General features: G+C 38.9%; 1 protein-coding gene across 2 annotated transcripts in view; it reads left to right on the plus strand.

Annotated features, from left to right (window-relative positions):
• The window catches only part of APPL2 (adaptor protein, phosphotyrosine interacting with PH domain and leucine zipper 2), a 39,451-nt gene that overhangs the window by 5,150 nt on the left and 17,366 nt on the right, over positions 1-16,935 (plus strand). For both annotated transcript variants that reach the window (XM_072870924.1, XM_072870933.1), the window contains 7 exons: positions 111-209; positions 10,631-10,690; positions 11,187-11,258; positions 13,214-13,301; positions 15,412-15,453; positions 15,574-15,632; positions 16,608-16,754. In XM_072870924.1, the coding sequence (XP_072727025.1) occupies positions 111-209; positions 10,631-10,690; positions 11,187-11,258; positions 13,214-13,301; positions 15,412-15,453; positions 15,574-15,632; positions 16,608-16,754 (567 nt within the window). The remainder of the gene's footprint in view (positions 1-110; positions 210-10,630; positions 10,691-11,186; positions 11,259-13,213; positions 13,302-15,411; positions 15,454-15,573; positions 15,633-16,607; positions 16,755-16,935) is intronic.

Genomic DNA, 16,935 nt, shown 5'->3' on the forward strand with positions numbered 1-16,935 from the left:
TTATTTCTGACTGATTTGTATTTTTTGCTACCATCCATTTACAGTTATTTATGATTCTTTTTAATATGTGCACTCGGGATTAAAACCATTTGCTTTTTTTCTTATTGAAGACTCGGTCTTTGCTCAGCGTATTTGAAGAAGATGCAGGAACCCTTACTGAATATACAAACCAGTTGCTGCAGGCAATGCAACGAGTCTATGGTGCTCAGGTAATTTTTCATTTGTGTTTCTCTTGTTTGATATGCAGTAGAAGATAAATTGCTATTATGATGCTGTTATTTACATGAAAGTTGCCAAGTACCCACACCTCTTGTGATTTAAGAGGGGTTGTGGGTGTTCTCTGTCTGATATCTCAGCCACTTCCCGCCTTGATGTTCAGAAAAGTCATGTGCATGAAAAAAACCTTAGCTGCTTTGTCTGTCTCCAGACAATTAATAAAAGAGAAATTGTTATATGTCCTTACCTTATGGTACATTGGAAGGTTAGCCTTGGCAAAATTGCTTGCCTAAATGTAGACACAATACACGGATAGGTATTCACACTGACTTAGGCATCTAACTCAGATGCTGTGACTCACCATTTGGAAGGAACTGTCTATGTCCATTGATTGCAGAGAGAATGTACACTTTGAGTCACACTGAAGTTGAGTACCTAAAGTAGTCAGTCTGAAAAATATGGGAGCAGGAGCAGAAAAAAATAACACTTTCTAAAGCCCATACATGACCTAGATGACTAAATCCCTTTGAAAGTAAAATTTCTAAAGTAAATCATATCCAGTGCTTTGGGAAATATTATTATAAATCTGAGTGATTTTCAGTGAAGCTAGGATTCCCATGTGCATAAAACTAGGTATTTCAAAATACCATATCTAGGTATTTAAAGACATACACAGTGTCTCATGGAACGTTTGCCAGTATTTATGTAGGTTAGATACCCGAGTTCCTTAGAAACAGCAGCTTTCCTATTCTTAAACCAGTAAATCGGAGGACACAGAGATGAGGAGAATGGGGTATTTTGAATGCACTGGAAGACTGAGTGCCTAATTCTTATGTTATCAGGAATCAGTTCAGCTATAAAACTACTGCAAGTGTATGTCCATTTGGTGGGATTGCTCTTCTGGGTGACTGATAGTATGACTTGGAATAAAGAGGTGTCTGTCCAGGACCTAGCTACCTACACCTGGAAGATCCAGCTTTGGAGAGCTTCACAGTCTTCATGTCCTGCATCCTGTGCAAATGCAGAGCAATCAGAGCCTTACAGCACAGCTCAGATACTTAGAAAACAATATAGCACATAGAGAGGTGACATGAAATCAGCACTGAAAGTCAGTGATGGGCATTTTGGTAGAGTCACTGAGCTTTAAGAGTAGCAAGAGTGTGGGCACGTTGGATGGTAGAAATCTGAGACCAGAGAGCAGGTAGGATTGAAATAGGTGAAAGAAGGAAATCAGAGGATAAATATGGCTTGATTATTAAGTGTCCAGCTTGTGGACTACATGTCCCTTTGCCTGGCTGATGCCTTTTTAGGATGGCATTTTAGGAAGCGGTTACTCTGGCCTGTGATTCATGAAAAAATGCTTTGTCTGCTTTTATTTGCCTCTTCCTTTCCCTCTTGGTTTTTAGCCTTCTACATTTCTGTTGCCCCACAGTTATGACATTTCCTCTTTCTTCTCACTGTCTCAGCGCATTCACCCATCTGTACTTTGCAGTACTACTGAGTCTACTTCATTTTCCCAGCACTTCTTGGCCACTTTCTTCCTGCACACTTCCTGCTTTAGTTTGATCTAAATATTCAGTCACTTCTGAATATTGGATGTGTTCCTTGAAGTACCTCATCAGATGTTTGATGCCATTTTGAGATGGGAGGTGCATAGCAGTTGTTTAAAGTCAAGCTTTGTAAGGATGTGGAGGAGGGCACCCCACACTATCATTGACTTGGGAAAATTCAGGTTTAGTGGCCAGTGTTAGGGACTTTACCAAGGCCGTTGGCTCAACATTTAGTGTTCTTAGTGTTGCTGCTTCTGCCATTTAATTCCTTGGGAATCACCACGTGTTGTGACTTCAGTTTGGGTTTGTGTTCTTGGGATCCAGTAGTGGCAAAAAAATGACATTGCAGTAACAAGAAAGCATAAGTAGATCATATTAATTATGTAAGTGGAAAAGAAAACTGAAACTTTTTGTGTTTTTTATTCTATATATGCTTTAAAAAGTCTTGATATTTTTGCATGAGACCTAAAAGAACACACTAACATTGGGGCAAAATTCTGGTTTTTAAATAAAAATTAATGGAAATAATTAATTCAGCTATATATGGTGGTTAATTCCCAAGAGAATGTTAGTGTTTTATAGGCTAACATTGATTTCTCACTAGTTTGACTGAGCTTTGTAAATATCAATATATCCTTTTAAGTAACTGCTCCTGAATATTTCAAAGGAAGACATGCTTTCTGACTGAACTCACCCTCAATTTTTGAGAGGTATACCCCTTATTGCAAAACTTTGTGATTGCACTTGCCATAGAAAGAGAAGTGTAATGCTGAATTGCCCACTAAACATGAATGAACAGTTAAGAAAAATCTATGTGTAATATTTCTTTGCTGCCTAATCACAACTTGAGGGAAAATCAACATTTGCTGATGCGTTGTTAGGAGACAATGTGTGGGCCTCACTAGCGGCATATGAGGAAGTGCTACCAACCCTTTTCATTTTGAGAGGGAACGAGATTTAGTAGAGTGTAAAATTGAGAGTAGTGAGAAGCCACGTTCTGAATTTGCCTTTTTATCTTCCTGACTTAAATTTTGTCTTTGCAAAGTCATTGTCATCACCTGCTCTGATTTCCTTATCAGTAAAACAGGAATTACAGTTACTGACCTACTTTGAAGCAATGACAGAAGTTCTGTTTGCACAGCCATAAAAATGGCTGGAATCACAATCATGGCAGTCAAACAAAACATCAGTGGCTTGTGCCAGTCCACAGTATTGAAAAATCAGGGTTTATGCCCCCTCAAAACAGTTAGGACAGTTTTACAAACATAAATCTTGTTTTCTTCCGAACTACATTCTGAACTTTCAAATCTCCCAGGTGTGTCTCAACCATTTTTTCAAGATTTTCTGGAGAAGTTTACTAGAAGTTTGGTGTTTCTTGTGATGAAAACTCAGATTTTCATGTAATTGAAACCACTGTAGCTTGTGATGAAACAACAATAGTTGATGGTTCTGAATGGATGCAGTGCAAAGTCTCAGGGGAGTAGCAATTAGTACCAACTGCAAGCTGTTAATTATCCATGTGGTTATATGCATTTATTTGTCCCGAAACACTGCTTTGTGTGCAGAGCAGCAGTAAGTTTGTGAATTGGCAGCTCAAGCTGCTCTAAACACTTGGATCAGTGCATTTGAAAAGAATGTAAGAAAGAAATATTTGCCAGGGTTTTTTTAGTACACTTAGAAAAGTAGGAATCTTTTTGAACACTTTTTTTTTTTTTTTAAGCTACAGATTTCTGCTAGGTGCTGGGTACCTAACTTTTCAGACTTACATGTCTTCTAGCAGGACTTCATTTTACATGCCTTTAACTTTTCAGATGACAGTAGGGCAATTATTGGGATAAAGCCTATCTGAATTAATGCACCCAGTAAACAATGCAGACGAGCCTTTGAAATTACTTGAAACTGCTTTTGTCCCAAGACTGGAAGGAAGGGTTTGCAGCATCCTGTCACGGGGTGGAGGTGTTGCAGGGTGTTGCAGTGTATATGCTGCCTAGGCATGTAGGGCCACTTGATGTGGACAGGCCTGTAACACTAGGCTGCAGCTGAGCAATGTATTGCTAGCACATTGCCTTTGGGTGCAAGGCCTTCAATGCGTGACAAGCCTCTGGTTGCTGTGCAGGATCAGGACAGTGCTCCCACCTCTTTGGGCACCCACACCAGATGTGGTGGGGTGGTGACTATTTTGCACATGGAGTTCTTTAGTGAAAAAGAGACTGTGATGCTACAAGGCAGATGCAGTGTATGATGCCGTGATAAAGGAGAAGTCACAGGAACCAAATGTATGAGCCATGCTTGAGGAGTGAGGTTTGGTTGATCTGGCAAGCCCGTGTGTGTAAATATAGTGAAGTATTTTTATATTTCTTAATCAAATAAACCACATCCGTGTGAGTACATATTGTACTTCCTGCTGTAGTTCTCCCATCTGTGCTGTGGTACCCTGAAGTAGTTATCATGTTAGTGGTCTTATAGAAGAAATCTTCTTTACAGAGTTTGTTCTTGTAGTTCTTCTTCCTTGCAAGCAAGCCCTGATGATGCATCTGGCATTACTGCTGTCTGATTTCCGTGAATATTGTGTTCATCATTCTGGACGTTTTATTACCTAAGCAGTATGTAATGCAGCAAGCAGGGACTGTTAGAAAACTTGATTTACTTAAGTTGCATGCTGAGGCTCTTGCAATGGTGTATGAGCAAAGTGTGCCCAGTTTACATTCCTGATTTCACGCTGCCATAGTAAATTATTTTCAGAGCTTTACGATCATCTCCAGTTCTTCATCCTACTATAGAAATGGCTCAACTGGGATCTTCACTTGAAACAAAATGCCATTTAGAAACTCAGGAGACTATTGTGTCTCTACTGACTATTAGAAGGGATAAACAGTTAAGCTGGTTAGAGGAAAGTAAGATGCAGTATTTTGTCATTGGAAAGAGGTTTAATCTCATTATTCCTGACAAATCTGTCTAGATACTAAGAGCAGTGATGGCAGAAGAGGAATAAAAAGAAACCCATGTTGCCTTTATTGATATATCCAGAGAGAGATTAGCATGGGAATTGGGAAGTGTAATTCTGTTCAGCATCTGTGTCTCTGAGCAGTTGTCTTGTGATTCCAGAGTCACACAGGCAAAGCAGCAACAACCTCTGGGGCTCACTGCCTTTTTATGTCCAGACTCTTAAGGAAACTCTTGACGATTATGGAATAGTCTTGGGTTTTACGTACCACATTACATGGGTATCAGGACAACTTCTATCTGTACAGGGCTATTTTAGGTAGTACTTTATACCAGTGTTATTTCTCTCCCTGAATTCATGACACCTCATGTCTGCATTTTTCAGTAGTGCTGCTTGTTTCATCCTCTTATGTATTGACATCACTAGGCTATAACTCAGTAGATAGGTGTCAAGCTCTCTAGGGTTTGCATAGATTTTCATGTTTATTATGTTGCATAGCTAACCCCAAGTGTTCAGAATTCTTAAATTAGTTCTTGCTAAACTAACAAGTAAGCACTGATACAGTTTTTCTTTTAATTGCTTTCTTTTCATGTCTGAGGGAACAATTGTGTTGCCTTTTCAAACCATAAGACTTTTTTTTCCCCAAAACCTTTTGAAACAATGAAGTTTAAGTTGGTGTTTTGTAAACTTTCAGTTCCACATAGAGAAGCTTCAACAGAGTATTAGATAGGACAAACGCTTGCAATAAATTACCGTTGTCAGCACTGACTTCTGTGAAATACTCTATATATTATTGTTCCATATTCATTGTAAGTTTGCATCATATACCTCTGCACTTCCTGAGGCGTATTCACCATATGTTCCTAACAGATGTAAGCAGAGCATTATCACATGAGAACTAATGTATTTACAAAGCCATGGGAGTTGTTTTTAATACTGCCTATGAAGTTGGAGTTGTCACCATGCCTGGAAGCAAGTTAACATTGCACTAAGCAGGATCTGGAGATTTGAGTACTACAAGGAGGCATAAATGTATGGATGCCCTGCTGATAGTAATTGTTTTGCAAGAAACTGAAGAGATTCTTTCCCTACTGAACTAGCCATTCTACTGTAGCTTCTTTTGCTGTTTTACGGCAGAGTTTTGACTAGTGTCTTCTATTTCTTGAAGCTATTAGATGTTCCTTTGCTGAACTGTTCACATTTGAGGACTGAATGCTATGCTGTGAATCAGCAGCAGGGCAAGCCATATGTTAGCCTGATCTTGTAAAGTGCTGGGCAGCCTCAGCACCCTGGTGAGGCTTAGCTTCTCTCACTCTTGAGTTCATGTTTCCAAGCTATTTAGTATGCAAACCTAAGCCTGTAGGACTGTAACATTTACTAGATTGCTGGAGAACTCTATTTTGTAGGAAGATGACATGCACACGTAGACAGAGCTGCATAAAACTGTTGTGTCAAGACCCAGTTCTTTTTGTGCTGTGCCTGGTTTTGAAGGTAAATGTGTTACCTAGTTCTGAAAAGATGAGAAGGCTGCAACTGCCTCATGGACCTCCTCCATCAACCACCTACCTGTTTTTTTTTTTCATTTATGAGGCATTAAGCTTTCCCAGATGTAAGCCAATTTTTATTACGTGTCATTCTGCACGTACAGGGTGCATGAATAAATACCTTTACTGGTATCTTGCTTGCTTACATTAAGAAGCCTTTGGCAGTTCTGTGTGCTGGTTACTTGCAGAGTTTTAAAAATGCCAGCTTTAGCTGGAGTAGGAAAGTAGCTTTGCAGAAAGCTTCATTATATTGGGATTGGAAATGGACATGCTGGAATAGCTCTCTGTCTTCAGAAGTTAATTTATAGCTCAACTTAATCCTTTACATGCCCTCAGATCTGGAGTCTATTAGACGACTGTCTATAGAAATATCTTCTGACTTCAGTGTACTAGCCCTCAGAGTTTACTTTGGAAAAACACAAAAAGAGACCTTAAAAAGGGATGGACTGCATCACTGGTAAATGGTTAACGGCATAGAGATTTTATTACAAACAGGTTACAGAAAAATCATACTCTCTTCTGATGACATGAACAGCTTGGTGAATAAAGGTGATAATGAAGAAGGTGGAATCAACCCAAAAAAATCACATGCCTTTGCTCTGGCACTAGAATAGAAAATAACAGTTGGACGCTTTCTTGCTGACTTATTTGAAGGCAGGGTGAGGTACTGAAATAACTTGAGAATTAAACAATGTTTTTTAATCTGTTGTTTTTTCATTTCTGGTAGATTAATGCTAGATTCAAGACACCAGCTCCATCACCTTATCTACGTGAACTGGTGTTAGTGAACTTTATAAAAATCTTTTCCTAGGGCTAGCATGCCCTAGCATGCCAGCCAAGGTTAAAAAAGAAAAAAAGTCAGCCTATCTGTAATCATATCTGATTGCTTGATACCTATTTGCATACAGTCCTTTCTTCTTTCCTTCTAGTATACTTTTTTACATTAATGCTGCAATGATGTTTTCTCTGCTAAGTAAAATCATCTAATGACAATGAATGTATTTGCAAGGCCCAGTACTGGTTAGTTTGCCTTCATTTAGAATATTTGGATTTCTGTTCAGGATTTTATTGGTTTCCTACCTGATACATCATCTCATCAATAGCTCTCCCACTCCAGAAATGCTTGATGAATTCTGAAATGTCAAAGTAACGTGGAAGGGATGTGAGCAGGCAGTCAGGATTGTATAGTAGCTTTTCTTTTGCTGTGTTATAGTGAATTTCAGTCACTTCAGGATAAAAGAAGTGAATGTTGCTGTATTCCATGGGAAAATGTCTTGGAAATAGATTAAAACCTGTTAAAATAATTTGCCTGGATTTAGTGGATCTGTCAACTGAAGCAATGCAAATAACTTTTAAGTCTTGAGACTGATTAGTACTGGGGGGGGGGGGGAGTGGATGGGGAAGGCTGATTAGGAAGAAACGGGAGGAGGATTAAACCCAACTTTCCCAGATTAGTGTGCTTAGCAATGCAGTATTACCACTAGGTCAGCAGAGCACTTTGCCTGCTTCCTGTTCCTTATGCAATGTGGCTGTGTTTCAATTTGCTAGCTTAATTTGATTTGTTTACAACTGTTTGGGGAGGGTGGGGGGTGTTTGGTTGTTGCGTTTCTTTTTTTCCCTAGTGATATAATGAATTATTTTGTAGCTCTAATGGGAACAAAGTCTGGCAGAGGTTGGGAAGGAGGATGAAGGACCCAGGATTAACTCTTCCACATGGGCAGGGATTGAGTAACAAGTTTGTGGTGTTCTGACAAAAGAACTGAGCCTGTAAATGAAAAATGTCACCTGCTGTCATCAGTGGGATGTCAGTGATGTGTGGAACTGTTGTCCCAAAATCAGCCCAAGATCCTGAAGTAAATTTTATCAGGCCCTTCCATCAATTTGTTCTGTACCTGGAGTAGCGTGCCATGAACGTCTGTTTGGGGTCTATATGTGACTGTTGTCACCTGGTCATATACTTGATATGATGTTGTTAACTTACACCCCTTTGAGACCCTCAAGGTTTATGTACTCCCCAATTACCCTGTAACATACTGGAAACTGCTCCTGGGGAGTGGTGATCACTGGAAGATTTTTCTTCCATGTACCGTTTTGCATTGCCCATCCTCAGACTGTCCCACACAGATGAGTAATGATGCTCTTTGTTACTCTTTGGATATTGGGTGAGGAAATTGAGGATCTAGTAGTCTTTAAAAACCAAACTGGTAGAAGCTTTTGAGGATGGCTAATACAAAGGAATAGGATACCTTTAGTGTCAGTCAATTATTCTGAAGCTTCTTTTAGTATTAGCAAGTTTAAGCCAGAAGCATTTATTTTCCAAATTCAGAACAGAGCATGTAGTTGCAGACTTTGCAGGAATAAGTGAACTGAAACAAAAAGGGGAAAAAAGGAGGTATGTTTCTAACACTCAGTTTATTTCAAAAGATTCTCTCACCCTGACCCAACTGTACAACTGACAGATGGCATCACAGTTGCTGTGTGAGGACATAGTCTTCTTCCAGTTCTTACTCATCTCTATCTTCGAGGTTGTGTTTATGGAAAAGACACCAGGCCTGAGACCCTCTGCTTCTTTTTGTAATCTTAATTAATCTTTGGACTCCACCCATGTGCATACAAACAAACCCTTTTAATGTCATCAGTCCACGTGCAAGGAGTCTCATCCTTCCTGTCATCAAGTCATTGCTTGCTAGCTCCCACTTTGAAGGTGGCAAAGTTTCTCGGATGTTCTTACAGCCTGGGGGCAGATAGTTAAGGCTCATTCCTATCCTTGCCTGAGCCTTAACAAGGTTTGTTAATTTATTATGAAGCACGACATCCTTTTCCATCCACTGGCTTGGGAAATACTTAAATGCCAAGTGTTTGTGTGAAGCTTTTTCATAGTAAAAACTGTACAGTCTGCATAACCAACCTGCAAATCTTACGTGAATCCTTGGCATTATTATTGTATGAAAGTGTAACGCTAATTACTAATTAGTCTGAGACAAGAAACAAGAATAATCCATCACTGTGAGGTGAGGATAGTCATGGGGTACACATGATCTGTGTTCGGACCCAGATTAACTCAGTTCTGAGCCCTTGTTTATACCTTGGAAGGCCTCTGCTCTCCCATCTCCAGCCACCTGTGAGTATTATCACCATAGTGTTTTAAGTTGAACAGAATTAGCTCACCCATCTCTTTCTGCCATGTGTTCACATGCAGCTGCTGTTACTTAGGCTGTGGCTATACCTGGGCATATTTAAGACTCTGGCTAAGTGTTTGGGCCTTGCTGTCCCTATGAACCCTTCTTCCTGGCATGCCAACATGGTACAGAAGCACCAGGCTGTAATGCAGTATGTCAGAGGTGGCATCAGGCCAAAGTAAAGGGTGTTTCAGAATCTCTGGCCCAGATAGTTAACTGTGCCATGCTCTGCATGCTCAGGATACAAGGGAGAACTAGAGAGCACACAAACTCTGTCCCAGTTTTAATTGTTTTCTGTACCAGCCCCAGCATAAGGGGTGCTATTAAAGCACTTCAGAGATTGCTCTGAGTTTTGCAAACTCTCTATGCCTTATGTATTTGGAGAGAGGAATAGATTATGTTAAAGTTTAAAATGAAATTAAATGAAAAGTGATTAGTTTTTTGCATTACTGAGGAAGAGAAGAATCTGACAGGGATTAAGACAGATCCCAGTTCCCCCTTCCTCTTTTTCTTTTATTCCAGTTTTAAATCATTGTTAACAAATCAGGAACAGAGGAGTTGATATACTATTGTTAGGAATACATTGAGTAAAAGATTGACATATTCAAATGCTTGTCTGTTTTATTCCAGCTGTCAAGCAAAATTATACAACCTCCCTACAAGTTTTGCTTTGTGTAGGCACGTCTTAAGGATGTGTGTACTTTCATTGGCCAGTTTAGCCATGAGAATACAGAATTATGTGCTGTTTTGTACTCCTGTATCAACTTAAAGCACTGTAATTACATCAGTACATTACTTGAGCATGAATGCATTATATAAAAGCACATCTACTGGTTCTCTTTATTGCTGTAGATTTTGTGGAAAGATGATTAACCAATATGAAACATTCTTATGCTGGTATGACAGCTTACATGTTTGAGGTTGTTCTAGTTTTGTTTTTTTTTGGGGGGACGATGACGACGACACCCAAAACTAAACCCCAAATCCTGCCTCTATTTAAATTAATCAACACACAGTTTGTTTAGGTCTGAAGTGTACCTGCTTCTCTATGCAGGTATTTTGGGACTGGTTGTTTACATACAACAATGTTTGTGTAAGTAGTTGCAGATTCAGTCAAGAAGCTGGTAAGAAAGTAGTAGTAACAGCAGAGCTAAAGTCCTTTCATTATTTCTATTAACATGTCACTTTTGTTTGTAGAATGAAATGTGTCTTGCCACACAACAACTTTCGAAGCAGCTCCTTGCCTATGAAAAGCAGGTATGTTCAACATATGCCTTTGATTTCTTTTCAGCCTCAGCAACTTGCAAAGAAGTCTGTGTAAATAGTGTGGTTTCCAAAAGTGCTTAGGGCATTGGATTTACTTGGTTTCATGTGAAGGCTGTTGTAAAATTCCCCAGCATGTTCAAGGGAGTTAGGTCACTTCTGAGAATCTTTTTAAAAAAACAAAAACAAACAAAAAAAAGTGCAAAATGTGAGTTAATGAATTTATGAAGATGCAAACCAGTTTATTCCTATTGTATGACTTTAAAATGAGTATAAAATAAGCATTAATTATGTGATGTCCAAAATCCATTCATTTAAAACAAGAGGAGCAGGGTAAAAGAGTATGTATTAATGAGTTACTGTTTTTCCATTTAGTTATATCACTTACTGCATTTTGTAGGAGTATTCATTACCTTTGTAGTAAAACACATGTTGTATTTTATACTCACCTTTATTGATTTATGGACCAGATATGTGTTTCTATTTTCAGCATTTTGCCTTAGGTAAAGGAGATGAAGAAGTGATATCCACCCTTCATTACTTTTCAAAAGTTGTAGATGAGGTAATTTGAATTGCCAATATTCTATTTTTACAATATAGAATATTGGTGGTTTTTCTTTTGGTCTTTGTCCTTTTGCTTCTGAGCCTTTCCACTGAAGGCTAGATTGTGCCTGCATTTTACCAGATCATTTAATTGGGGGGAAAAGTAGTGTAATATCACCCTTTCTTAATGGTTAGAGCTGTTTCTGTTGCTTCATCCCACATGCTGTCCTCAGAGCAAAGCTGAACTTCCTAAATGGGGGAATTAGAAAAGAGACTGAAACAGGATGTTTCATCTAGGCTGGGGCCATTTTATAATTAATTCCACTTGAAAATGACATTTACATTTTTAAGCTTTAAACACTGCAATTTGAGCCAAAGCCTGCCAGGAATGGATGCAGGGCAGCCGTGAATTAGTAAAGTTGCAGTTTAGTTGCTGTGAGATCACACAGAATCCAGGCATGTCTGGAGGAGGCTGCAGAAATGCCTCCTGAAGCCAGGTTAGGTACTACAGCTGTGTGCGCTGAACACTTCTTCTCTCTGTAGGTTGTTGCTGAGTACTGAGAGTCTTTCTAAATGCTTTTGTTAGACCTGCCCATATAACATTTCAATATAATCTTAGTATCTAGGTCCGGATTGCTTAAGTGTCATTTGTCACATCACTTTGTTGTGAGCAGGGCTGTGCCATCAGAAAAGCATTGTTGTTCTTGTTAGTCTACTTTCAACTTTAGTTAAGAAGGCAAAAGGCTGTATTGAGGTCTGCTTTTTGAGAGAAGAGATAGGAGGGCTGTGGGGCAAAAAACAAGTTAAAATTTGTAGAGCCCATGGATAACTCTAACAATTTAAAGAGAGGAATCCCAAAAGTTAACTTTTCCCTTAGGCTTCTCCCCCTGCACGTGTGCTCTCAGGGGATACTTGAAAAGAGCATGTATTGTCACAAGTCTTGTACTTCTCTATGTGAACTATGAATAAATCAAAACAAGAACTTTCTCCTTCCCAGGTGCAAGAGAACCATCCCATTTGGGAGCAGAAAGCTGAGAGCCTCTCTGTTCAGTTCTGTCGATCACATTTTCCCTCGCAAGAACTTGCTCTATTCCTCAGCCTCCTTTTCTGTGTGTTAGCTACCCCCTGCATCTGTTTCTCAGTTGCCTGTTCTACAGGCATTGAATTGTCCTGGTTTGGTTTTGTATTGTCTAGTGGGAAATACTGACTTCATCCTCACCTACATAATTCCGCCTAGAGGCCTCCAGGATACTGTGAGCAAGTAGGCAGAATATCATGTCAGCATGTGGTGCGCTCCTAGTTTGTAGTATCAGGCTCCTGAGCACTGTGATGGATAGTTGTCCTATGTAAACCCGTCTAATATTCTTAGCATGCCACTGCTGACATGAGAGCCTTACCTTCATCCTAAACAGCATCACACGAGTGCTTTAAAATATGTCTCGATGTGCTGAATTTTAGAGAAACACTTAGAAAAACAGGGGCAGGAAGCTGCTCTGAAGGTGAAACATTTGAATGGGACCTTTCCTTGTGTTTGCCCTCTGTTGTGATTGTGTCCTGGGTAACCCTCATGAATGGAAACAGATTCTAGTCATGGCGGTGGGACTGTAAACCTGTGGTGTAGAGACTAACAAAAACTGGTTAGTAAAGGCTAATTACAGATTAAATCCTGTTGGGTTAAGCATTAGCATTAATGGTCAAGTGAACTGCCCTAATATAGTATGTGGGAACTGAAAAGTTCTTGGATCCTTGGAAAACACCAGGCAGGAATTAAGCATTTAGGGGAAAATCCCTATCTGTCTCACATATCTTGAGAAATGTATTTTAAGCACTGAAATACATTGAAGTACATAAAACCCTTTTTTCATCTGCTGGGCACAAATGGCAGGTGTGCTTCTGCAACAGCTTTAGAGTGCTGTTATTTTATTTTTTTTATTTACACTGTGTCTTAGGGCATTCCTCTCTTCTCTGTTTCAGCTCAATATTCTTCATTCTGAACTGGCAAAACAGCTCGCAGATACAATGGTTCTACCAATAATACAATTTCGGGAAAAGGATCTCACAGGTAAATTTTATTTTAAGTTTTAATTTTCCTCATGTGTTCCTTCTTGCTTATTTCATAATAAACTGGGACATAATGTCATGTCATAATTTTGTTATTTGATTCACAAAAAAGATTTTTGTGTTTGTTTTTTTTTTTTCTGCTACAGAATTTCGTTGACAGGTGCATGCTTTTACTCAGACTTAAACAGTGCAAGTTCACTACATAACATTTTATGCACCATATGGTGCAAGTTTGAAAATACACAGCTTTGTTCTTTGTTGGGTCACTCTGCTTTTACGCTAGTGTAATTTTACTGAAGTCATTGTTACAATGGCCTAAAGAAGGAAAATTTAGCAGTGAACCTGGCTTGCAAACAGTATTTATCCCACTTCAGGAGTTTGGGTTTGTTTGAAAAACACAAGCAAGAATGTTTTTTTAACTTCAGAGTATAGTATATTCCCTCACTTTTAATGAATCAGTCCACTTTAAATCCTTGCTATCCAAGGGTAGTTCCAAGTAACCTGGTTGCACAAACTTGGAAATTCATTACTTAAACAGCAGAGCAATAATACAAACATTTGGTGTAATTTCAAAAGAAAGAAGTTCATCTTCAAGGTCAAGGACACTCTAACCTACTCATGCAACAGAAACACGAGCTTTCACTGCAGCATTTTAATTTTTTTTTAAAAAGCCCACTTCTCAAGTCACTAAGCTCAGTCCTGTTTATGTACTTTTTAAAGACATCATTTTGATGGGAGACAAAACTACTACAGCAAAACAGTGACTAGTTAAGGTTCCTTATATCATAGCATCTCATTTGAAATTCTGAAGACATCAATGGATGTCTTGTTTATAATACGATATCAAATATAAAGCAGTATTTGGATGGTAAGATCTTGGTTCTATAAACACTTTCCCACTGATTTAATGTGACTTCAGTGATACAGTGATTCTGCTCCCATCTTTAGGGATTCTGCCCCCTGGTTCATAAAAGAAGACGTAAAAAGAAAATGCAAGCGAAGCCTGCAACCAAAGCCTCAGCTGCTTCGTAACAAAAAATGAAAGTTTCTTCAGCTTCCCTGGATGTCAGAATCTTTTTTGTTCCATCCATCCATCACAGCCTCCATTTTTCTTTGACACAGTCTATAAAACAGCATTTTTAGTAGCAGCCTGGCCATATTGAAATTTCATCATAGTATTAAACAAGGAAAATTAGCTGTGTTCTTGTTTTTACTTTTGATCTTGTTATGTGTATGTATTGAATACTGTAGAAACCTCTAGCTACAAGTTAGTCAAACCTGGGAAGAATTTGTCTTTCTGCGTTAGAGTCACGAGTAAGTGTTCTGGGGAAAAAAGGTGGCATGAATCTGATTAATGGTAGGTTGTTAAAAATAATCAGAGACCATGATGACATAGTACAGTTTCCCCTTATTTTTAGTTACATAATGTCCATTCTTGTGAATGTGCTTTCTCTGTAGCTTTTTGAGAAGGGTTTTGCCAGTTGCAGCATACATTGGTATGGACACTGAGAGTAGCTTGAGCCCAACACTTGTGAAAGTTGAGCCGCCTGTTTGCTTTCTCTTCCTTCTACCTGTGTCAGAAACTCATGGCCAGCATTTGTTACGTAAGCATCATAGCCAGCAGTCAGATGTGTTAGATACATATTTCTTTTCACAGAGAAACATAGCAAAAAATGTTCCACGTTGATGAAGATTCATGTACAGGAAAGGGGCTTAGCTCATACGTCTCTGGGAGTTAAATTTCTCGGTATCACATAAGCATTGTCAGGAAGTCAGAACTGCTGATCTTTTATGATAGTGGTGGGCCTTTTGTCATAACAAGCATACTGAAATGGTGCTTCTTTGGGTAAATTATACTGGCAGATAAGGAATCTTTTTCATAGTGATAACTTGCTCAATCAAGTAAACTCAGTTGACTCTTAATTTGCTACCTGCCTATTCATTTCTCTAGCAGCTGATCTGGTTTATCTTTTTCAAGACAGGCACAACTTATGCATCTCTGCTTTGAAAGGATTGGAGTGACTTAGGCATTAAATGTGCCATAAATGGTCTCAGTTGAACAAAGTGTTTACAGCTGTTTTTACTTTGAATATTTGATTTCTCTTTTCCAGAAGTAAGCACGTTGAAGGATCTTTTTGGCCTTGCTAGCAATGGTATGTTTCCCTGTTTTGTTTGTTTCTAATGGTGTGCACCTGTTATATCACAGAAGACATTTTTAATCTATGCACACACACATCACATTTCTAAAAAAAAACAATATTCCTTGTCTACAGAACATGACGTGTCCATGGCAAAGTATAGCAGGTTACCGAAAAGGAAAGAAAATGAAAAGGTAACAAACATGAAAGGGAAAAGGAAGAGTTTTTATCAGCTGTTCTGTCTGCATCATTGTTCGCTTTGAACTTTGGAGAGTTCATCAGTTAAATTCGCAGTAGCTCAAGAGTACTTGTGATTTTGTTTCCAAGCAGACACAAAGCTTTTAAACATCAATTCAGCAAAGTTATACCTGTTTTCTTCAAGTTAGGCTCCAGTTCAGCACTGAGTATTGTGCTGAACTGGAGCCCTTCAGATCCAGGGGAGCTCTTCAGACAGAGGCAATCCAAATGGCTATAAATAGATTTGTATAGGCCTACTGTTGTACAGCTGATGTGATGATGCTGTATCACTGGGTACAATTCATTGTGAATTGTCCTGAAGCCTTGTGTCTGCTGTTTATAAAGCATTCCGTTTTTTCGCATCTACCGTCTGGCTAAATTTCTCTGTATGGATTGTCATTCCACTTACAGTACACATAACTCTGTTGGTGGGATTGTTTTACATTTCTTCTTCTTTGCCCACTGGACCACTATTCCAAAATATATCCCTGTATGCCAAAAAGTGGGTGATTGGCCCTGTCCTAAGAGTGCATCAGTTCTACAGGATGGTCCTTTAAAGGAAATGCATTACAGAACAGAATGTGATATAGCATATTGTGAATTATTCATCTCTGAATTCTGCACTTGCAGGCTTGTGTTGTGATCTCAGCTGCAAATGAATTTCTTGCACTGAGATCAGATCCAGAATTTTAGTTGTGGTAGTTATGTAGTTTATAGTCACAGGGGCTCCCCAAATGCTTAAGTATCTTGCCAGAGAAGGGCTTGAAGTACTTGCTTTGGGTTTTGGATGTGCTTTCTTAGTTTCTCATCCTTCATTTTAATGTGTAGAAGTTCTGTAATGAGAATTGTTTAAAGATAACTTGAAAATAATCAGTAAATATATCTATATGCACAGTAACACTTTGTGAACCTCTTTATCAATTTTTATTCAGCTAAAGGCAGAAGTGGCAAAAGAAGTGGCAAATGCAAGAAGAAAGCAGCACCTTTCATCTCTGCAGTATTACTGTGCTCTGAATGCTCTGCAGTACAGGAAGAGAGTGGCAATGATGGAACCTATGCTAGGATATACACGAGGACAGGTATAGACAGTAAAGTGTCTATATCACTTAGACATGTCCCTGAGAAAAGTAAAACATTGTAGCTCTGGATTTTTTTCTGAGAACTGACAAATGATAACAGAGGGGGGGGAAAAAGCTTTTATTCAGCTTGCCTAGATTCTAGCAACTGATTTTTGTTTGTGGCAGATAGTTGAATGTTTAG

The sequence above is a fragment of the Ciconia boyciana genome, chromosome 1, assembly GCF_034638445.1.
Source record: "Ciconia boyciana chromosome 1, ASM3463844v1, whole genome shotgun sequence".
Lineage (NCBI taxonomy): Eukaryota > Metazoa > Chordata > Aves > Ciconiiformes > Ciconiidae > Ciconia > Ciconia boyciana.